Source organism: Pezoporus flaviventris, unplaced genomic scaffold (assembly GCF_033815535.1).
Source record: "Pezoporus flaviventris isolate CSIRO_AGI_PZ_B2104156 unplaced genomic scaffold, CSIRO_AGI_Pfla_v1 ptg000081l, whole genome shotgun sequence".
Classification (NCBI taxonomy): Eukaryota; Metazoa; Chordata; class Aves; order Psittaciformes; family Psittacidae; genus Pezoporus; species Pezoporus flaviventris.
This window is the reverse complement of record NW_026892629.1, coordinates 2,633,758-2,651,037: the sequence shown is the minus strand read 5'-3', so window position 1 is coordinate 2,651,037 and position 17,280 is coordinate 2,633,758. Positions and strand designations below refer to the sequence as shown.

General features: G+C 39.6%; 1 protein-coding gene across 3 annotated transcripts in view; it reads left to right on the top strand.

The window, feature by feature from the left end:
• Positions 1-17,280, top strand: part of ENPP1 (ectonucleotide pyrophosphatase/phosphodiesterase 1) — a 54,482-nt gene that overhangs the window by 14,221 nt on the left and 22,981 nt on the right. For 2 of the 3 annotated variants that reach the window (XM_061474872.1, XM_061474874.1), the window contains exons 2-8: positions 2,189-2,261; positions 3,760-3,876; positions 6,562-6,687; positions 6,852-6,912; positions 11,740-11,837; positions 14,998-15,077; positions 16,428-16,547. In XM_061474872.1, the coding sequence (XP_061330856.1) occupies positions 2,189-2,261; positions 3,760-3,876; positions 6,562-6,687; positions 6,852-6,912; positions 11,740-11,837; positions 14,998-15,077; positions 16,428-16,547 (675 nt within the window). The remainder of the gene's footprint in view (positions 1-2,188; positions 2,262-3,759; positions 3,877-6,561; positions 6,688-6,851; positions 6,913-11,739; positions 11,838-14,997; positions 15,078-16,427; positions 16,548-17,280) is intronic. The other variant, XM_061474873.1, reaches the window with a different exon arrangement.

The window sequence follows — 17,280 nt, the reverse complement described above, 5'->3', positions numbered from 1 at the left end:
AATTTGCAAACGATACCATGCTGAGTGGTGTTGATCTACGGGAAGGCAGGATGGCTCTGCAGGGGGATCTGGACAGGCTGGGTTGATGGACTGTGGCCACTGGTATGAGCTTCAACAAGGCAAAGGGCCAGGTCATGCGTTTGAGCCACAATAACCTTGTACAGTGCTACAGGGTTGGGGAAGAGTGGCTGAAAAGCTGCTCGTTGGAAAAAGACCTGGGAATGCTGATTGGTGGCTGTTGAACATGAGCTGTCTTGTGCCCATGTAGCCAAGAAGGCCAACAGGATCCTGGCCTGTATCAGAAATAATGTGGCCAGCAGGACTAGGAAAGTGATTGTCCCCCTGTACTGGGCACTGGTGAGGCTGCACCTTGAATCCTGTGTTCAGTTCTGGGCCCCTCACTAGAAGAAGGATGTTGAGGTGCTGGAGCAGGTCCAGAGAAGTGCAACAAAGCTAGTGAAGGGTCTGGAGAACAAGTCTTATGAGGAACAGCTGGGGTAACTGGAGTTGTTTAGTCTGGAGAAGAGAAGGCTCAGGGGGACTTTATTTCTCTCTACAAGTACCTGAAAGGAGGTTGTAGTGAGTTGGGGGTTGGTCTCTTCTCCCGAGTAACAAGCAATAGGACAAGAGGTAATGGCCTCAAGCAGCACCAGGGGAGGCTTGGATTGGATATTAAGAAAAATTTCTTCACTGAAAGGGTTGTCAGGCATTGGAACAGACTGCCCAGGGAAGTGGTGGAGTCACTGTCTCTGGAAGTATTAAAAAATTAATGCAGATGAGGCCCTCAGTGACATGGTTAGTGGTGGTCTTGGCAGTCCTGGGGTAATGGTTGGACTTGATGATCTTAAAGGTCTTTCCCAGCCTATTTGATTGTATGATTCTATAATTTACACTTCACAAATCCAGAATATCTGAATTGCAATGCTGTACATTCCAGAAATTGCTTTCTTGCTGTGTTTGTTAGCTGCTTAGTGAACAAAACTGTCTAGTGAACTGTATGCTTGTTAAAGCCAAGACAAATAGTTTTATTTACTGAAGTGGTCACAGTCTTTAAGCTTGAGAAATAATTGGGCTTTTTTTAAAATATGATGTGGCAAAAATTCATCCCAACATGATTCAGGCATTGTATTCATGACTCAGCAGGTTTTTTCTGATGGGGAGGAGGAATAAAGGGAGAGACTTTGTGTAGGCATGTACAAAAAAAAATCGTTGAAATATTGCTTGAAGGCAAGCTTTCCTCAGAAAATGATGACTAGGAAGGCGGTACATACATTCCCTCCTACCTGTATCTCTCCAAATACTTCTGAATAAGAAAGTCTTCATTATTACAGTGCCTTCTCTTTCAGGTCTTTTGGCAAAGTACTGTATTATCTTCTACACTTGAATAGAATAGGCATTATAACTGCACTGTTGGCTTTCCTAGACTCTTTAATTATTCTATATGCATTGATAGTACATGCACTTTTCCTGAAGAGTTTATGAACCCATTCCAGTACTTAAGAGGTTAAAAGGAATCTTTCCCTGTGTATGAGTAGGCATTAGGTCTTGCCCTAAAATGCTGTGTTAAGGACAGTATGGTGCTTGTTTGATAACACTAATGCATTCAGAATCCAAAATAAACATGGCCATACTTTCTGGTCAGTGTCAGACATTGTGGTCAGTCTAATGTGACATCCCACAGTTGCTTACCATGGGATGGACCAACATCTAGTATGAATTGGATACTAGGAAGTGGGAAAAGGTTTTCCTGGCTAAGAAAATGTTAAGTATCACTTAAGGGCTATGCTTTCTGTAGCTTGTGGTCAATGGCAAAGCTTCACCTTCTTAGAGCACCCTAGGAGGAGGGAAGAAGCGGAGCAAAGAATTTTCTATGAAATTGATGTGTAACAATAAACAATTTACTGTTCATTGGAAGCAAGCACCATTGTGTCTACAGTAAGTAACTTTATAAAAAATTAAATACACAGGCCCAGTCCTGGGAATATCCATGTTTGTGCAGCAGTAATTAATTGCAAGCAATGTAACTACTCGTGCAAGTGAAAAATGCGTGTAAAAGCAATGAAATCAGCCTCCTAATCTGCATGTTTATCAGTTTGGTTACATTTATGTAGCAGTCTAGAGAAAGTGAGGGCTTTCAAAAGCATTCAGTAGTCACTTCAGATTACAGTCTTTTTTTTCTGTCTCACAGGTACTCTGTGTTTGCATGTTAACGACAATCCTAGGATGTATATTTGGCCTGAAGCCTAGCTGTTCAAAAGATGGTAACTAATTTGCCTTTTATGTAGTAATATTTCTGAGCAATTCCTTTTTGGTTTCTTTTTTATTTGTTGGGTTTTGTGTGGTGGGTTTTTTTTTGTTTGTTTTTTGTTTTTGTAAATTAGTCTTGATATTATCAGAATGCCACCCTTTCTTGCTGCAGGAAGAGGATGGGATGCATTGCTGAAAGCAGTTTCAGTTAGAGGGAAATGAAAATACCAGGAAATAAACCTCAGGTGTACTCAGTACTTGTGTGTACTCACTTGAGAGGTAAACTGGCGCTCTGTGTGTGGTCTGGCAGTTTCCACATATCCCAGCAGTCGCTGTGGTGATGTCGCATGGCTGTCTTTTCTCAGTTCACCGTAAAAAAAAAAAACCAACCAAACAAAAACCCCAACCAATAACTTCTATTTCATGTTGTCCTGGAACATTTGTTTTTCATCTTTTCCAGTCAATGATGGTGAAAAAGTTGTTTGGTGTTTTGTTTCCATTTTTTTTTTTACTGTTTAGAATTGTAGTCTGAAAATGTTCCTTGTGGAATTCCTCTGGCTGTTTTCTGTCCTGAAAAATGCATGCTTTTTTCAATGATGAAGTTTCTTCAGGTGGAAGGTTACAAAAGATATGTTAAAAAATCAAGCTTCTCTTCGGGAGCAGCTATGTAGAATAATTTTAAAGTTGTTTGACAAATAGTCCTACACTGATATTTTTTTTCTTTTTTTTTTTTTTTAAACTAAAAATCAGGTTGTTAATTTCCTACTACAACTTGTTTGAAGTGTTTTTCCTCATTTTGTTACAGCTTTGCAATACTGGCTCATTATCGCATTTTTCTAATATCACACACCTCAAGTTTGTATCTGGTTTGGAATGACCCTTCCTGTGTCTTGAGATAATACCTTAATTATTGTACAGTGGGATGCAGAACTGGGGCTCCTTCAGCTCCTCTGATTTGTATGAGGACAGACATTCAAACAGGGCATGAGCATGTGGGAATTGCAAGCATAGCTAATGCAGTCTAGATTCTAATTAATGTTCATTTATAGAAAGTGGAACATTTATCAGACATGAAAATGAAGATCAGTGCTCTCTGTAAAAGCATTTTACTATTTAAGGCATCCTTACTGAAAACCTGGGTTTAAAGTTCCTCTGACAGGTCTTCCATATTCTGAATGACACACTTTTTCTGGTGATACAGAGAGGCAGGAACAGTTGCAAATAGAATTATAGTGTTTTGTTTCACTTCTCCTTCCAATAATGAAACACCATGATCCTGCTAAAGCAGAGCAGAACCCTTTGTTCAACATGATGAAAAAATAGTTTTGTTCAGTAAGAAGAGGAACTAAATGGTAAACTTTTCCTTTGGCTGTTACTGTGTTTTGCAGCCATCCTGTAAGTTGTGTGGAATGACTATCTGTGTCATTCCACATGCTGACTGTATTAATTTCTTTCTGCATGTTGACTGATGTGGGCTCAGCCACTAATATCTAACACTATTCAATATTACAGTGAAAACCTGCAAAGGTCGTTGCTTTGAAAGGACCTTTGGAAGCTGCCGTTGTGATAGAGATTGTGTCAAGCTTGGAAACTGCTGCTTAGATTACCAGGAAGCATGTATACAACCAGGTAAGGATGGAGAAAAGTTGTGGGGGTGAACTCTCCTGTTCTGTGATGTGGGACAGCTCTGTGTATGAGTATTGTTGTGATCCAGTGGCCATGATCCCTGACCACTTTCAGACAGTGAATGCAAAGGGGAGCTGCTCATCAGTGGGGTGTTTCTGACCGGTGGTCTCCCCCTCCTTGTGCTCTCTCAATTGCAGCACAGGTGAAGTTGCAGTGGTGATGGTGGTGCTGGGGACTCCTATGGAAACATCAGGGCTCTGGTGCAGCTGTTGTACACGAACAAAACTTGTACTTTATGCAGCTGGACTACATAGGAGCCGACATAGCCAGTCGGCTGGCTTTCTTATAGCTCCTAATGGGGGGAGAGTCTGTGAGGGACTGTACTGCTGCTCTCTCGTTTGGAAAGAGGAGAACAACTGTAACTTGAGGTCTCAGCCAGCTTTTTGTTCTCTGTCTGGGGGTGAGAGAACAGTGACCTGCATTGTCCCTGGCACTGGGGACAACTCCTACATTCTCAGGCAATCCAGGAATAGAAGTGCATTCTGCATATTTTATCTTTCTGTCATCGCCTGCGTGAAAAAGGGGAAGGACAGAGCAGCTCTGTGAAAGCTGCCATCTCTCCTTATCCAGCTACTCAGTCCTTCTGCATTGTTACTCCCCAGCTTGAGTGTGAAGCAAAGGTCATGTGCTGGCCTCTGAGACAAGGCAGGGTGACAAAATGGATTCCACTGGTGGAGAATGATTGTGAAGTGAGAAGCAGTTCTCATGGTTTGCCAGAAAGTAAAGGTCAGATAGGCAAAGGTGTGAAAAGTACCATGGAGAAACTTGACAGGGAAAAGTGTTAGTGTGGGTAGAAACACTAAGAACAGAACCTGACTCTTTTTTCTATTTTAGTTTTGCCTTAGTGCTTCATATGCAGCATTCTTTTCAGTTTATTATCTTTCTTCTCACTCCTCTTTACATGTATTTGTAAAATTTATCAATGTATTCTCATCCTAAAATTAGAAATTCCACTGTTGACTTTTAAAACCAAATGAGGAAACTAGGCTTAGATCCCCAAGTCAACTGACTGTTATTGAAAGATCTAAATTCTGTAAAGCTTTGAGTTTATGGAATAGTTGCGTGGGATTTGCTCTCCACTGTGTTTTATTACACCACTCTCTCTCAACCTAAGGAATTCTTTAAAACCAAACTGGAGAGTCTGTCTCAGCAGTAAGAATGGGGATTTATTTTGTGGTGGTGGTTTGTTTTTCTTGTGTGGTGGTTTGGTGGTGTGTTTTCTTGTTTGTTTGTTGTTTTTTTTTTGTCCTTTATTTAATTAGTCTTAACATCAATGGAGAATCAAATTCTAGTTTACAAATAGTATCATGTAACTAGAACCATAACAGATTATTCGCTTTCCCTCTCTCTCTCGCTTTCCCTCTCTCTCTCGCTTTCCCTCTCTCTCTCGCTTTCCCTCTCTCTCTCGCTTTCCCTCTCTCTCTCGCTTTCCCTCTCTCTCTCGCTTTCCCTCTCTCTCTCGCTTTCCCTCTCTCTCTCGCTTTCCCTCTCTCTCTCGCTTTCCCTCTCTCTCTCGCTTTCCCTCTCTCTCTCGCTTTCCCTCTCTCTCTCGCTTTCCCTCTCTCTCTCGCTTTCCCTCTCTCTCTCGCTTTCCCTCTCTCTCTCGCTTTCCCTCTCTCTCTCGCTTTCCCTCTCTCTCTCGCTTTCCCTCTCTCTCTCGCTTTCCCTCTCTCTCTCGCTTTCCCAGAAGTAAAGATTTACTGACACTGGTAGTTATTGAAGTTCAGTATTGCTGAAAGTGAGATTAACCACCTGGGAATACTTGTAGGGATTTCTAGTTGCTAGTCATGTATGAAAATCGGTGATTCTACTCAAACATCTATGTTTGGATTCCGCGTCTCTAAGATCTTCACTTAAGCATTCACTCAGCTGGTAAATTCATTCATTTTTATCCTCCTTGACTGCAAAGGCTCTACATGTGTTTACAACTGCTAACAAAATTATTATCTTCAAATTATACCATGTATTGGAATATTCTGTTCAGAAAAATCAATATGTATTAGGAAAAAAGTCTCAACTAAAAACAGCAATGAAGCTGAAGTCAGAGGTCTTCCTGTGAGCTTATGTGTATAGTCTCAAATAGTGGCAGAGTGATGCTTATACCTAAGACGTGCTGAAAAAAGTTGGGAGTGCCAGATGGTGACTGGTAAAAAAAAAACAAAAACCAAAAAGTCAGTGCAAGTCAGAATACTGCTTCTCCATATTTTCTGGGCATTCCAAATCTAGATTCGTTTGGTTTTTATCTGGAGGAGTTTTTTTGGGGAGTGTCTTTGTAGTTCACATTTACCAAATTTAACCCACATAAATGACCATATTTGAAAGGATTCTTTCTGATCTGTGGTATTGATAACCATGTGCTGCATAATTGTATTCAGACAGCTACACACTTGGATTATTTAGCCAGGGTGTTGAACTAGACATTTGAAGGTCCCTTCCAACCCAAACTGTTCTATGATTCTGTTTTCTAAAGTGCCAAAACTTGCAGTATTACCCATGCATGAGATACCCTAGGGTTGGTTTTCAGTAAGCATGCATTTGAGATGGAATTTAACATGATTCAGTTAATGAATTCTGCATTTAGACCGGTATTAATCATTGTGCCGTCCTTCTCTCTCATCTGTTTTTTAGCCCACATATGGACCTGCAATAAATTCAGGTGTGGAGAGAAAAGGCGACTGGAATATCATTGTTCCTGTTCAGATGATTGTGTGGAAAATAAAGATTGCTGTGTCAATTATCGTGCTGTCTGTAAAGGTAAATATCCTCAACAAGTTCCTACAGTCTCTCATATATGTACCCATATTTGTTTGAAAGGAGCAAGGACATAATGCAACTTCAAAGCATCCAGTAAAATGAAAAAAAACCTTGCATTTATCTATGAGAATGTACTGTCTTAAATCACACTCCTTTGTTTTAAGGAGAGGCAAGCTGGGTTGAAGAAGAGTGTGAGGACATTACTGAACCTCAGTGTCCAAAAGGGTGAGGATATTGTATATTTGCATAGCTCTGCTCTTTGCTTATGTTTCATTTTTAAGATTATTTTCCCTAATGTGTCTTCCTGGGACCTGCTTGCCTTTCTTATCATGGTGAAAGCAGCTGTCAGACAAAGGACACCTGTTCAGCCAGCATTTGGTAGCACTTGCTAACAGATCAGGTTGCTCCATCTCAGCAGCACTCCTGTATCCCAGCACTTGCTTGACTTGCAAGACATGCCTGTTACTGAACCCTGCTCTTTCACAGTTGCGTGTACTTTGGGCAGCTCTGTCTTGTGCCAGCCTCATTATTGTCCTACATGTGCTCCAATACCCTTTCTCCCAAATATTTTGGGACTCGACCAGCAATCTCAGGCTCCAAAGACTGCTTCCCTCGCAGTTGCTTCTGAAGACCTTTCCTTGCCTGTTCTAGCCCCAGAGCTCCAGACTATGGGCAGATCACTGTCTCAGTTTCATCAGCAATATTTGCAAGCCGTCTGAACAACTTTCTTTTAAAAGGTGTAAAATGCTATGGGATCCTTGTATTCTCTGGCTTGGCTCCAAATTGGGCCTGCTCCTGCAAGTTATGTATACACTGTGTGAGAAATGACTCATGTAGATAATGGCATCAGCTCTCAGGCTCAAATAGAACAGCAAAGCTCCCAGCCAGGAAAAAAGCCTGTGTTTCTTGTACTGTTTTTGCTGTGAGATCTTTAACGTTAAAGCTGAAGTTGACTGCAAGCTATGATTTTTTATGTATAAGTTCTATTAATAGAAGTGACTCTTGATTGGAGATGTTCCACTGGAAAATAGCTTGTAGATATGTTGTGGGCATGAGTTGAATTCAGTTATGTTCATGTCTGAGAAGTGTCAATAAAATCAAAACTATTTTCATTTTGATGATTTTGAAATTATGGTGTGCTGTGGATATTTCTAGTAAGGTAAAACATTTCAGCCTGTTCTTATAACAGTACTTTTTTTTTAAACTTAAGATATTTAAATCATGCTATACTTATTCATTGGGGTTACAATACTATCAAACAAAATACACTTCCTTTTGGAATATTTTTATACCAAATGAGTACTCTTCATTCTGATTCAGAGCAATAACACTGGCACTCCAGAGCCTTCACCAGGACAGAAACTGGAGCTTCTGTGCAGCTTGGAGTCCAAGTCCCGGATAAGTCTCCATGTAGGAGGGAGGTAGCCAGGTGCTTCTGGAAGCTTTTGTCATTAGCTCCTGTTCTGGGGTCAGGGACCATTCAGGACTGTTTGCTGGGAGCTGGCTCTAGGATGCTGATATCCCTAACACAAGATCGGAAGTGTTACTCCCAAGGGGTGGATAAGCAAGCAAGAGCCTTGTGCAGATTGAGCAGCTCCTGTTGATTAACTTGGTTTTTAGGGCTTATTGTTTGTTATTTCTGTTCAGCCCATGAAAAGAATACGCAGTTACTCTACTAAAATTATTTTAATCCTGGCAAAACCAGAAGTGTTGCAATAAAACCCAACCCAGGGAAGGGCGATGTCTGGTCAAAGTTGAATTGAGCAGTGTTGGCCAAAGCCTCATCTCAGGCTCTTAGCACACAAGCTTCTCCCAAAACGAACAACTCTGTAAATAATCCACTTCTTCCTATGGTGGGGTGGGCAGGAGTGCAGGTAACTAACACAGTGCTCATTTTCAGGCCTCAGGATAGCAGTTCTGACTCTGTACATATTAATGCAGCATGTTTTGTGGGTTAAAATTGCTGGTTTCATTCCATTTTGGGTTTAGTTGCATTTGCTCTTGTAGTGCAGAATAGATGAAAGACAATGCAGTATTCATTGAGGTGCTTAATCTGGGAAAGCCCAATAATTTCAATGAGACTGATCAAATCTTAAAGTGAAATACACACCTAAATCTTTCCAAGACTAGGCTCTGTGTTGTTGAATAGGATTATACAGTTAATGGGCTAGAAGATTTCAGGAGTGATCTAGTTCTTTCCACTGGTCTAAGAGTGAAATAATACTATAAGAATTTAAACCTGCTTTGGCAGTTTACCCTAGTGCTTAACTAGATGGTTTTCCTTGGGTTTGATTATGTTTCTCTGTACCTTAAGGCTCATGCTATTTATTCTGTGTTCAGTAAGCTGGAAGAGCAGCTGATTTGTTTCCTCTTTGCAGATATTTCTTGTATATTTGAAGATTGCTATTACACCTCGTGTTGAGGCTTTACATACATTTACCAGAAAAGAAAGCTTTGCGGTTTTATATAGGCAGTAGTGCTTGGGATAAGAAGTTTTGTGCAGTATGTCTAGCTTTTCAAGGGGACTTTCTTCTTTCTTCCATTTCTTTCTTCTGTTTTTTTTTTTCCTTTAATTGTGGTCTAACTTGCCTGTAGTAATGCAGGTCAGCTTGGCAGTGTGGTCTGCAGTTCTGGGCTCTTGATCTTCCAGGCTGGTGAACCTACTAGACCACAGCAAGCCTGTGTTTCCTGCACTTAGTTTCCATAGAAGCCAGTTTATAGGAGTGGATAATTACCACTGCATTTCCTTCAGTTTGGAGTCAGGATGTGACTGTGGCATACATATTTATCCAAGAGCTGTGAAACACCCTTGTCATACTGTTTGGACACAGCCAGCATGAATCACAGGTAGAAACAAAACTTGAGCCTCCCAGGCTTGCTTGTTCATGGTGGCACGTTTTTGAAGCAGCAAGTGTAACCTTGACTACTGACAAGAAAACGTCATGGAAATTGCTGATATATCTCAGAACTGAGCTCAGGTCAGTTTGCCAGGGGATTTTACTTGAAGCTGTTCCAAAGAGTGCAGTTCCGCATTGTCTGTCATGCTTTGCTTCCCTGAGCACAGGGCAGATCATTTAAGTATATGAGTTTCAGCATGTGTAGAGTATAGAAGTGAAATGGCCAGTCTCCCTGGTTGTGGCAATGGTCTGTTTTGCCAGGTTTAATATTGCATGTGTGAGGGGTTCAGTAGCTGGATTTGCAGACAAGCAAAACATGTACTTAACAGTTGGTTTACTTGTAAATGCCAAACCAGAAACAGTTGCGTAAAGTGCCTTTCTAAGGAGTTGGTTTTGGTTTTTGTTTTGAAGTTAGACTTGTCAGAATGTAATATTGAAAAGTTTGGTTTATTGCAGGAAACTTCTCAATGAAGGTTTTGAGATTTTTGCAGTGGAGGGAATCAATTTTATGGGGGGAGGGGTGGCAGAGAAGGCATTTGCAGAAGTTGCAGCAATCGGAATCTGTGGTACAAACAATACTTGTAATATGGGTGAAGGCAGTACGTGACGTTTTCCCTACTGTTTTCTGCCGGAGGACTTTGATCTGAATGATCTTGGTCTGAAGATCATTCATTTCTTCTTCCCCACTAACTGCCTTTACTAAGATTTTTCAAAACATAATATTACATATACCATAGAAATAAGAAGCAGTCTGCAAACATACTACCTTGTTTTATTCTGTCTGGGCTGTAGGGTAGGTTATGTAATGATTATGACTAATTAAAGCCTTTTGGCTGAACTGTTGTCCACATTGTTGATTGAAATTTTCTTAAGATAGGCAACCAAAACATGTCTGACTTATCTTCAGTTTAATATGTCATGTTTGACTGAACTAGGAGAAATAGTTCACTTATAAATGACTGGATTTTTTTTTTTTTGTGGGGTAACTCACTAAAAAAAATTGTCAACACTTTATAAATATTTGTCTTCTCACTGTTTTGGGAAACTGAAGTGCAACAAAGCTTTAAACATTTTCATTTTACACTTTGTAAACATAAAAAGGAAAACTGAGCTTGCAACTGGCATATAAAATACATTCAATCCTTTGATGCGAATCTGTATTTTCATTGTTTTTTGCTGCACTGCAGTTATTTTATTTTTTTTTTTGCAGTCTCGCATGTTTTCATGTCTATGGGTCAAACATAGGGTAGTTTTTCTATGAGGAAGAAATCACTGGTGATTATTCCTGTTCGCGATGGGATTTTTTAAGTATTTACAGTTGGAGAGAAATCGTTGAATAGGGCTGAAGCTGGAAGCAAGTCAAAGCTGGAAAACATAGGTCCTGTAGGTCCTGAAAGGGGAGAATTTATTATTGCTAGTTCCAGTGGAATCGCTTCTGAAGTTCTGTCAAGTTCCAGACAGAAATACTACTGCTACAGTGTTCCAGTCATAAGGCCACATTTTTCAGTGTGGAGGTTGGTAGTACTTCTGGTAGAGTAATCAAGTTCTTTCTGGTTAAATAATCTTTATAAGATAAAGGGGAAAAATCTGTGTTATAGTTGCTGATTTAATGAATCCTGTACATGAGACTTTGTTACTTTTTTTTTATGCACTGTGTATGTACATGTAAAAAGGTAACTTCTCCCCCTCTGCCAGGTAGATCATGAATTTTTCAGGAGCAAAAAGAATAAGGGAAAGCCATGGCTTCACATTTTGCTCTTTCCCTGCTTTTACCTTGGGGTGGGAAGCAGGGTTGGAGTGGTTGAGTGTTGCTCCATTGGGACTGATTTCAAGATCAGGAGTTCCAAACCCACCAGGCAGATTGCATGAACATCTTGGCTCATTTCTTTATGAGTGCTTGTGAAATCAGGCTCTGTGCATGTAATCCTCAGCCTTTTTGGGTAGGGTTGCTACACCAGCCTGTGAGGTGAGGGACTAGGTGGCTGGTCTGCTCACAGCCTGCAAGCCTGCCTGTTTTGGAAGATTTACTTCCTTGGTCTGATTTATAGTCCCATAATGAGCATCCCCACTACGTGAGGGAAACTTTCTTGAAATAAGTGGTTGGAAATTACTTCTTGGAGTCAGTCTTCTAATACTTCAATTTCTGCTTGTTCAGATTTACCAAATCTCCAGTGTTACTATTTTCATTGGATGGCTTCAGAGCAGAATACCTGCAGACTTGGGGCGGACTTCTACCTGTTATTAGCAAATTACGTGAGTAGCTTATTTGTCTAAGCAATATGATGATATCTTGTCTGAAAAATCAAGAGCAGCTTTGCTTGCTCTTTAAAATCCTCACTCTTCCTCCATGGAAATGGAAGTTGATGCTCTAAATAACAGCCATGCACAGAGAATTTGAGGTGTGGGAGGGTGGAAGGTCAAAAGATAGGAGAGGGCATGAGGAAAGGGCGCTTTGGATTTTCATTGAAACCTTAAAAATTACTGAGAAGCCCTTCTCTACTTATGAGGTGGATGCTTTTTGCTGTGAGTTTATTTCTTCAAAATAGAAGTAGACCCACTTTTTACTCTGTCTATTGTCTCGTATTCAGATGGAAGAGCTTTGGAAAATGGTAAGCAAGGTAGAAAGCATTTGATTATGTTTGTAAAAGAGAAGGAAGAGATTAGGAATAGGTGATATAGAAGGGCTGGTAGAAATGTGCTGAATCTGAGAATCTTTATTTAGCAACCATTTGCAGAAGAAATGAGAGCCTCATAAGCACATATTTTTTTCCTAGCTTTTGTAGTGTCTTACTTAACTTTCCTAGAGTATAACTAACTTTGCATTTTGTGTCTCTGTTTTGGCTGTGGTCTATAAAGAACTGATGGTATTTCTTGATTACGCCAATCTTCTTGACATTCATAAATTACTACATGGGGTGACTGGCTTCAGTTTGGCTTAAAAATAAATTGGTAAAAATACTTGCTTTTTGTACAGTGGTTGTTACAACTTGACCTGTTCCAGAGGATAACAACTCACAGATGTATTTGAGGTTTTAGCTTTTTTTCATTTTGATCCATGTTAGAATAATACAAGGCATTTGAAACAATTTCATTAAATATAGTTACAGAAGAATTCTGTTGCAGAAGACTTCTTGAGCACTGCAAGAAGAGGCTGGCCTTTGCAAATGCTTATAGCTCTGGCTGCAGTACAAGATAACAGTGCCACAAAGCATCCCTAGGACTTCCAGGCTGTGACATCCATTTATACATGTGAAGCTTCTGCATTCTTTGGACTGGATGCACTACAGTGCAACTTCTGTCTTTAATTTCTATAATAAACTTGTATTTCTTTTTCCACTGAAACCATGATAAATTCTGACCACTAATAAATACAACTAACATAGCAGCTTCTTCAATGTTGCTTTACTTCTCCAGAACCATGGAGTTTGTGATGGTCAAAACTTGCATTTTTAAAGGATTCTAAAATCAGAATGGCTAATACAGGCTTTGGACATGGCAAAATAAAGTCTTGTCTGGGGGAAAATATTTCTGCATTATGTCAACAATTCTACATTATGCTGGAGCATGTTATGTAATCTGATAAAAGACATTTGTGATGGGATATACTACAAGATCTTCAGGTCCCCTCCCTCCCTCCCAGTAAAATGCTGGATGAAAAGCCCAGATAACACAAGCTTTCTTCAGCAAGAGAAAATCTCATGAATGAAAGTTGGTGTCAGTGGTATGCATATCGCATGAGGCTCGGGCATGTGGCTTCAGATCTCAAGGCGCTTCATGTTCTATGTGTCTAAGCACTGAAAATGGTGGAAGGAGTCATATTGTAAAGAAACATTGCTACAGTACTTTACTGTGCAGGAAAGGGTAATGAATCTCTGGTACACAAGTGAGCATAATGGATAAAGTGCTTGACTAAAATTGAATCTTTTTGGAGTTCATAGTTATCCATTTTACATGTAGATGTTCAAAAAGAGACCATATATGAATGCCTATTTACAAAGAAGTGAACAGTTACTTGCATTAAGTAACTTCTCAGACTGCCCAGTTCTTTATTAAATTAGAGCCATGCTAAATCTGGAGCTTTTCTTTAAAACACTTGATGACAAGTCCAGCATTCTGTTAGTTAGAAATGTTCCCATTATGTAGTCCTGTTAATTCAGCCATGCCCACAGTGAAATTCTGTTGTCTCCTTGAATAAATCTTCGTAACTTTTTAGCAAGCTTTATTATGCACTCTCTCTCTGCTACCTGCTGAAAGGTGGCAATTCAGCGTGGAGCTGAGACGTAGAAATAATGTGTATGTATGGGATTGAGAGAAGATGTTTTCATATACTTCTTGGCTGTGGTATCATAAGTTTAAAATAAATCCTTCTTTTGTCTTAAGTTGTCTTTAACCAAGGCAACAAGAAGAAAGATAATGCTTATGGAAATTCCCAGCAAAACCCCCTAGGATGTTGGCCAAGCCAAGTTTTTAAGCACACTTTTCTCTTACTTTAAAAACAGTAGGAAAAAAAACCCGAAACAAACCCAAAACCCAGCTTCCCACTTGCCCCAAGGAAAACCAAAAAAAAATTCAGAAAACAGCCTTAACAACAGATTTAGAAGTGGTTGAAATGTGTCAAGTGTATTGCAGTAGCAAAAAGGGTACAAAGGACGATTTGAATGCATATGTGGAAAGGAATGTCTGTGTAACTCGAGAGGATTTACTTTTCCAGCTTCGCTTCTTTATATGTTGGTCAGCTCAAACTGATGATTTCAGCTGAGATCTAATCCAAAAACCCTAATGCCATGAGCTCAAATTGCCCTGATACAACACTTTTTTTTTCAAACCTTGCATTTTTATTTTCTTTGTATTTTATATAGTGGCCCTATGATTTGTATATCAAGATAAAGAAAAATTTGAGATCCACCCTAGACTAAGAGTTGATTTTTATTAAAAAAAAAAAAGATTGCAAACTGCTAAGTAAACAGTGATTTGATAGGTGACTGAGAAAGCCAGGGCATCACTGTGTTAGCGTCCACTTCATCTCTGAGAGCACCCAGGGTGAAGTAGCTAGTTGGTCTCAAGCTGCAGACTTGACTTAGCGCATACCTTGGCAATTTTGGAGGGTGTGATTTCTTTGATAATTTGTTTTTATCTATGCATGTTTTTCCTAAGGACTGTAGGTTTTGCTCATATGACCACTGAAGTCAGTCATTAGAAGTATGTAAAATTTGTATCATATCCTTTTAGTCAGCTTGTAAATGGATATAGAAATAAAAATGAAGTGTTAACTCCTAAACTTTGAAGAATAAAAATGTTCTGGAAATATTTTTTTTTTCTTAATGGATGTATATCTTCATGCGAGAAACTTGCAAGGGTTCTTAGAGGCTTTTATTTCTGTAATTTTGCTGGTTTTCTTTCTTCCTCTCTGTAGAGAAATGTGGAACATATACTTCCAGTATGAGACCAGTGTATCCTTCAAAAACCTTTCCCAATCATTACTCTATTGTCACAGTAAGTATTCCTGTGTATTATGTTTTGCAATATTGAAGAGACTGTTCATTATCAAGTTGTCTCCAAGGACGTGATGTATTTTTTACTATTAAAATAATAGGATTTCCCTTTAGAATATGAAACGGATTATAACTGATAAAGACAGTCATTATATAAAGCTACAACTCAGTGGTCAAATCTAATCTGATTAAGTAATCCAGTGCTTCCAAGACTAGCTGCAAGAATTCCTGTATAGGTGGAAGGACACATCACTTTGCAACTCCCCACCCGTGTAAATATTTCCACTAAATTGCATCTCAGTCTCTCTCTGAGAGAGCAGCCGGACTCCTTTGCACAGCCACTTTTGTTCCACTTCTTTAAGGTAGCTTGGCATGATGCAAAGAAGAGTATGAAATGAAAGGCAAGATTTAAACATCACATTGATACTGACTCTGATAGAGTGTATCCAAACCTGGATAGGAATGTCACAAAGCTGATCTTGTAAATTTATCCCCTTCTACATGTAGTAAAAAAAGAAACAGTGAGGTTTTCAACACTGAATGCAGGGTTGGATTCCAGCATATTCTTCTTAGTTTCATATGTCAGACTACATTCAGTCAAATATGATGATCTACCCCTTCTTTTTGACTTAGTTTGTCAGGACTTCTGATAAGTGAGGAGCACAGATTCAGGAATGAGATGTTTAAATATGTAATCCTCACAAATATCCATTGTTGAATATGCAACTAAGAGGCATTAATCATGCCCTGCAGCCATGTGAAAGTGCCCCTAAATACAGTATAGAGCTTTGTCTCAGCTCTCCAGGAGTGGTGTTTATCAGGGTCCTAATAGTGATGATGTTACATGCTTTAAAGTAAAAAGGAGCCAGTCTCCTTGAAGGCAGAACACAAAGTCTGTTTGAAACTACCTAATATCTGGTGCCTCTGAGCACTTTTACTGCTTATGTAATGGCTTTCGTCTGCTGATATGCAATTCTCCTTTGAAATCTTGGTTTTGGCCATGTGATGGAGGTTCAGCAGAAGTAGTTGCTTTGTCATTGGTACTAAAGATAAAACAAATGTGTGAACTAAGAGGTTGTCTTTCAGTTTGATCCCAGAACAAGTTTCTTGCCTTTTTTATATTTTTTTATTTTAGGTTTTAAATCTCACTGAGAAGCAATTAAGAATTGTAAGGTAGGACTTAGTGGCAATGGTGGGTGATGCTGTTAAATTTGTTAATTTGAGGTACTGGTAGAGTGGAAGTCACATATAGATTATTCACTGTACATACTTGTCTAACGGACATCTGTTTATATAGGTGGAAGGTTCTTTTTCTTTATAACACTGTAACAAGGTATACTTTCAATTACAGGGTCTGTATCCTGAATCTCATGGTATAATTGATAACAAGATGTATGACCCCAAAAGAAATGCATCCTTCACCCTTAAAAGTGAAGAGAAGTTTAATCCACAGTGGTACCAAGGGCAGCCTGTAAGTATTCATACACTGCTGAGAATGTACATTGGCCTGTTGTTATGTTACTTAATATCACTTGGATGCATAGTGATGTTGAAAGAGTACAGAGTCAGCCAAGAAGCATTACTCAGCATGATTAGGAACTGCTATACTAGAGCAGCAAAATGACAAATGAAACAAAGTGCAGCAGACTTTATTGAACTTAAATGTAATTTTCTTTAAGGAGAAAACTTGCTTTAAATAACTAATAAAGATACCAGATTTTGTTCTGGTTTTAATATGAAGTGGACTTGCAGTTAATTTTTCTGAGGAAATTGACAAACAAATTAGTTTTAGTAATCATAGAACCATAGAATAGTTAGAGTTGGAAAGGACCTTAAGATCATCTAGTTCCAACCCCCCTACCATGGACAGGGACACCTCACACTAAACCGTATCACCCAAGGCCTCATCCAGCCTGGTCTTGAACACTGCCAGGGATGGAGCATTCACAACTTCCCTGGGCAACCCATTCCAGTGCCTCACCACCCTTACAGGAAAGAATTTCTTCCTTATATCCAATCTAAACTTCCCCTGTTTAAGTTTTAACCCGTTACCCCTTGTCCTGTCACTACAGTCTCTAATGAAGAGTCCCTCCCCAGCATCCCTATAGGCCCCCTTCAGATACTGGAAGGCTGCTATGAGGTCTCCGTGCAGCCTTCTCTTCTCCAGGCTGAACAGCCCCAACTTCATCAGCCTGTCTTCATAC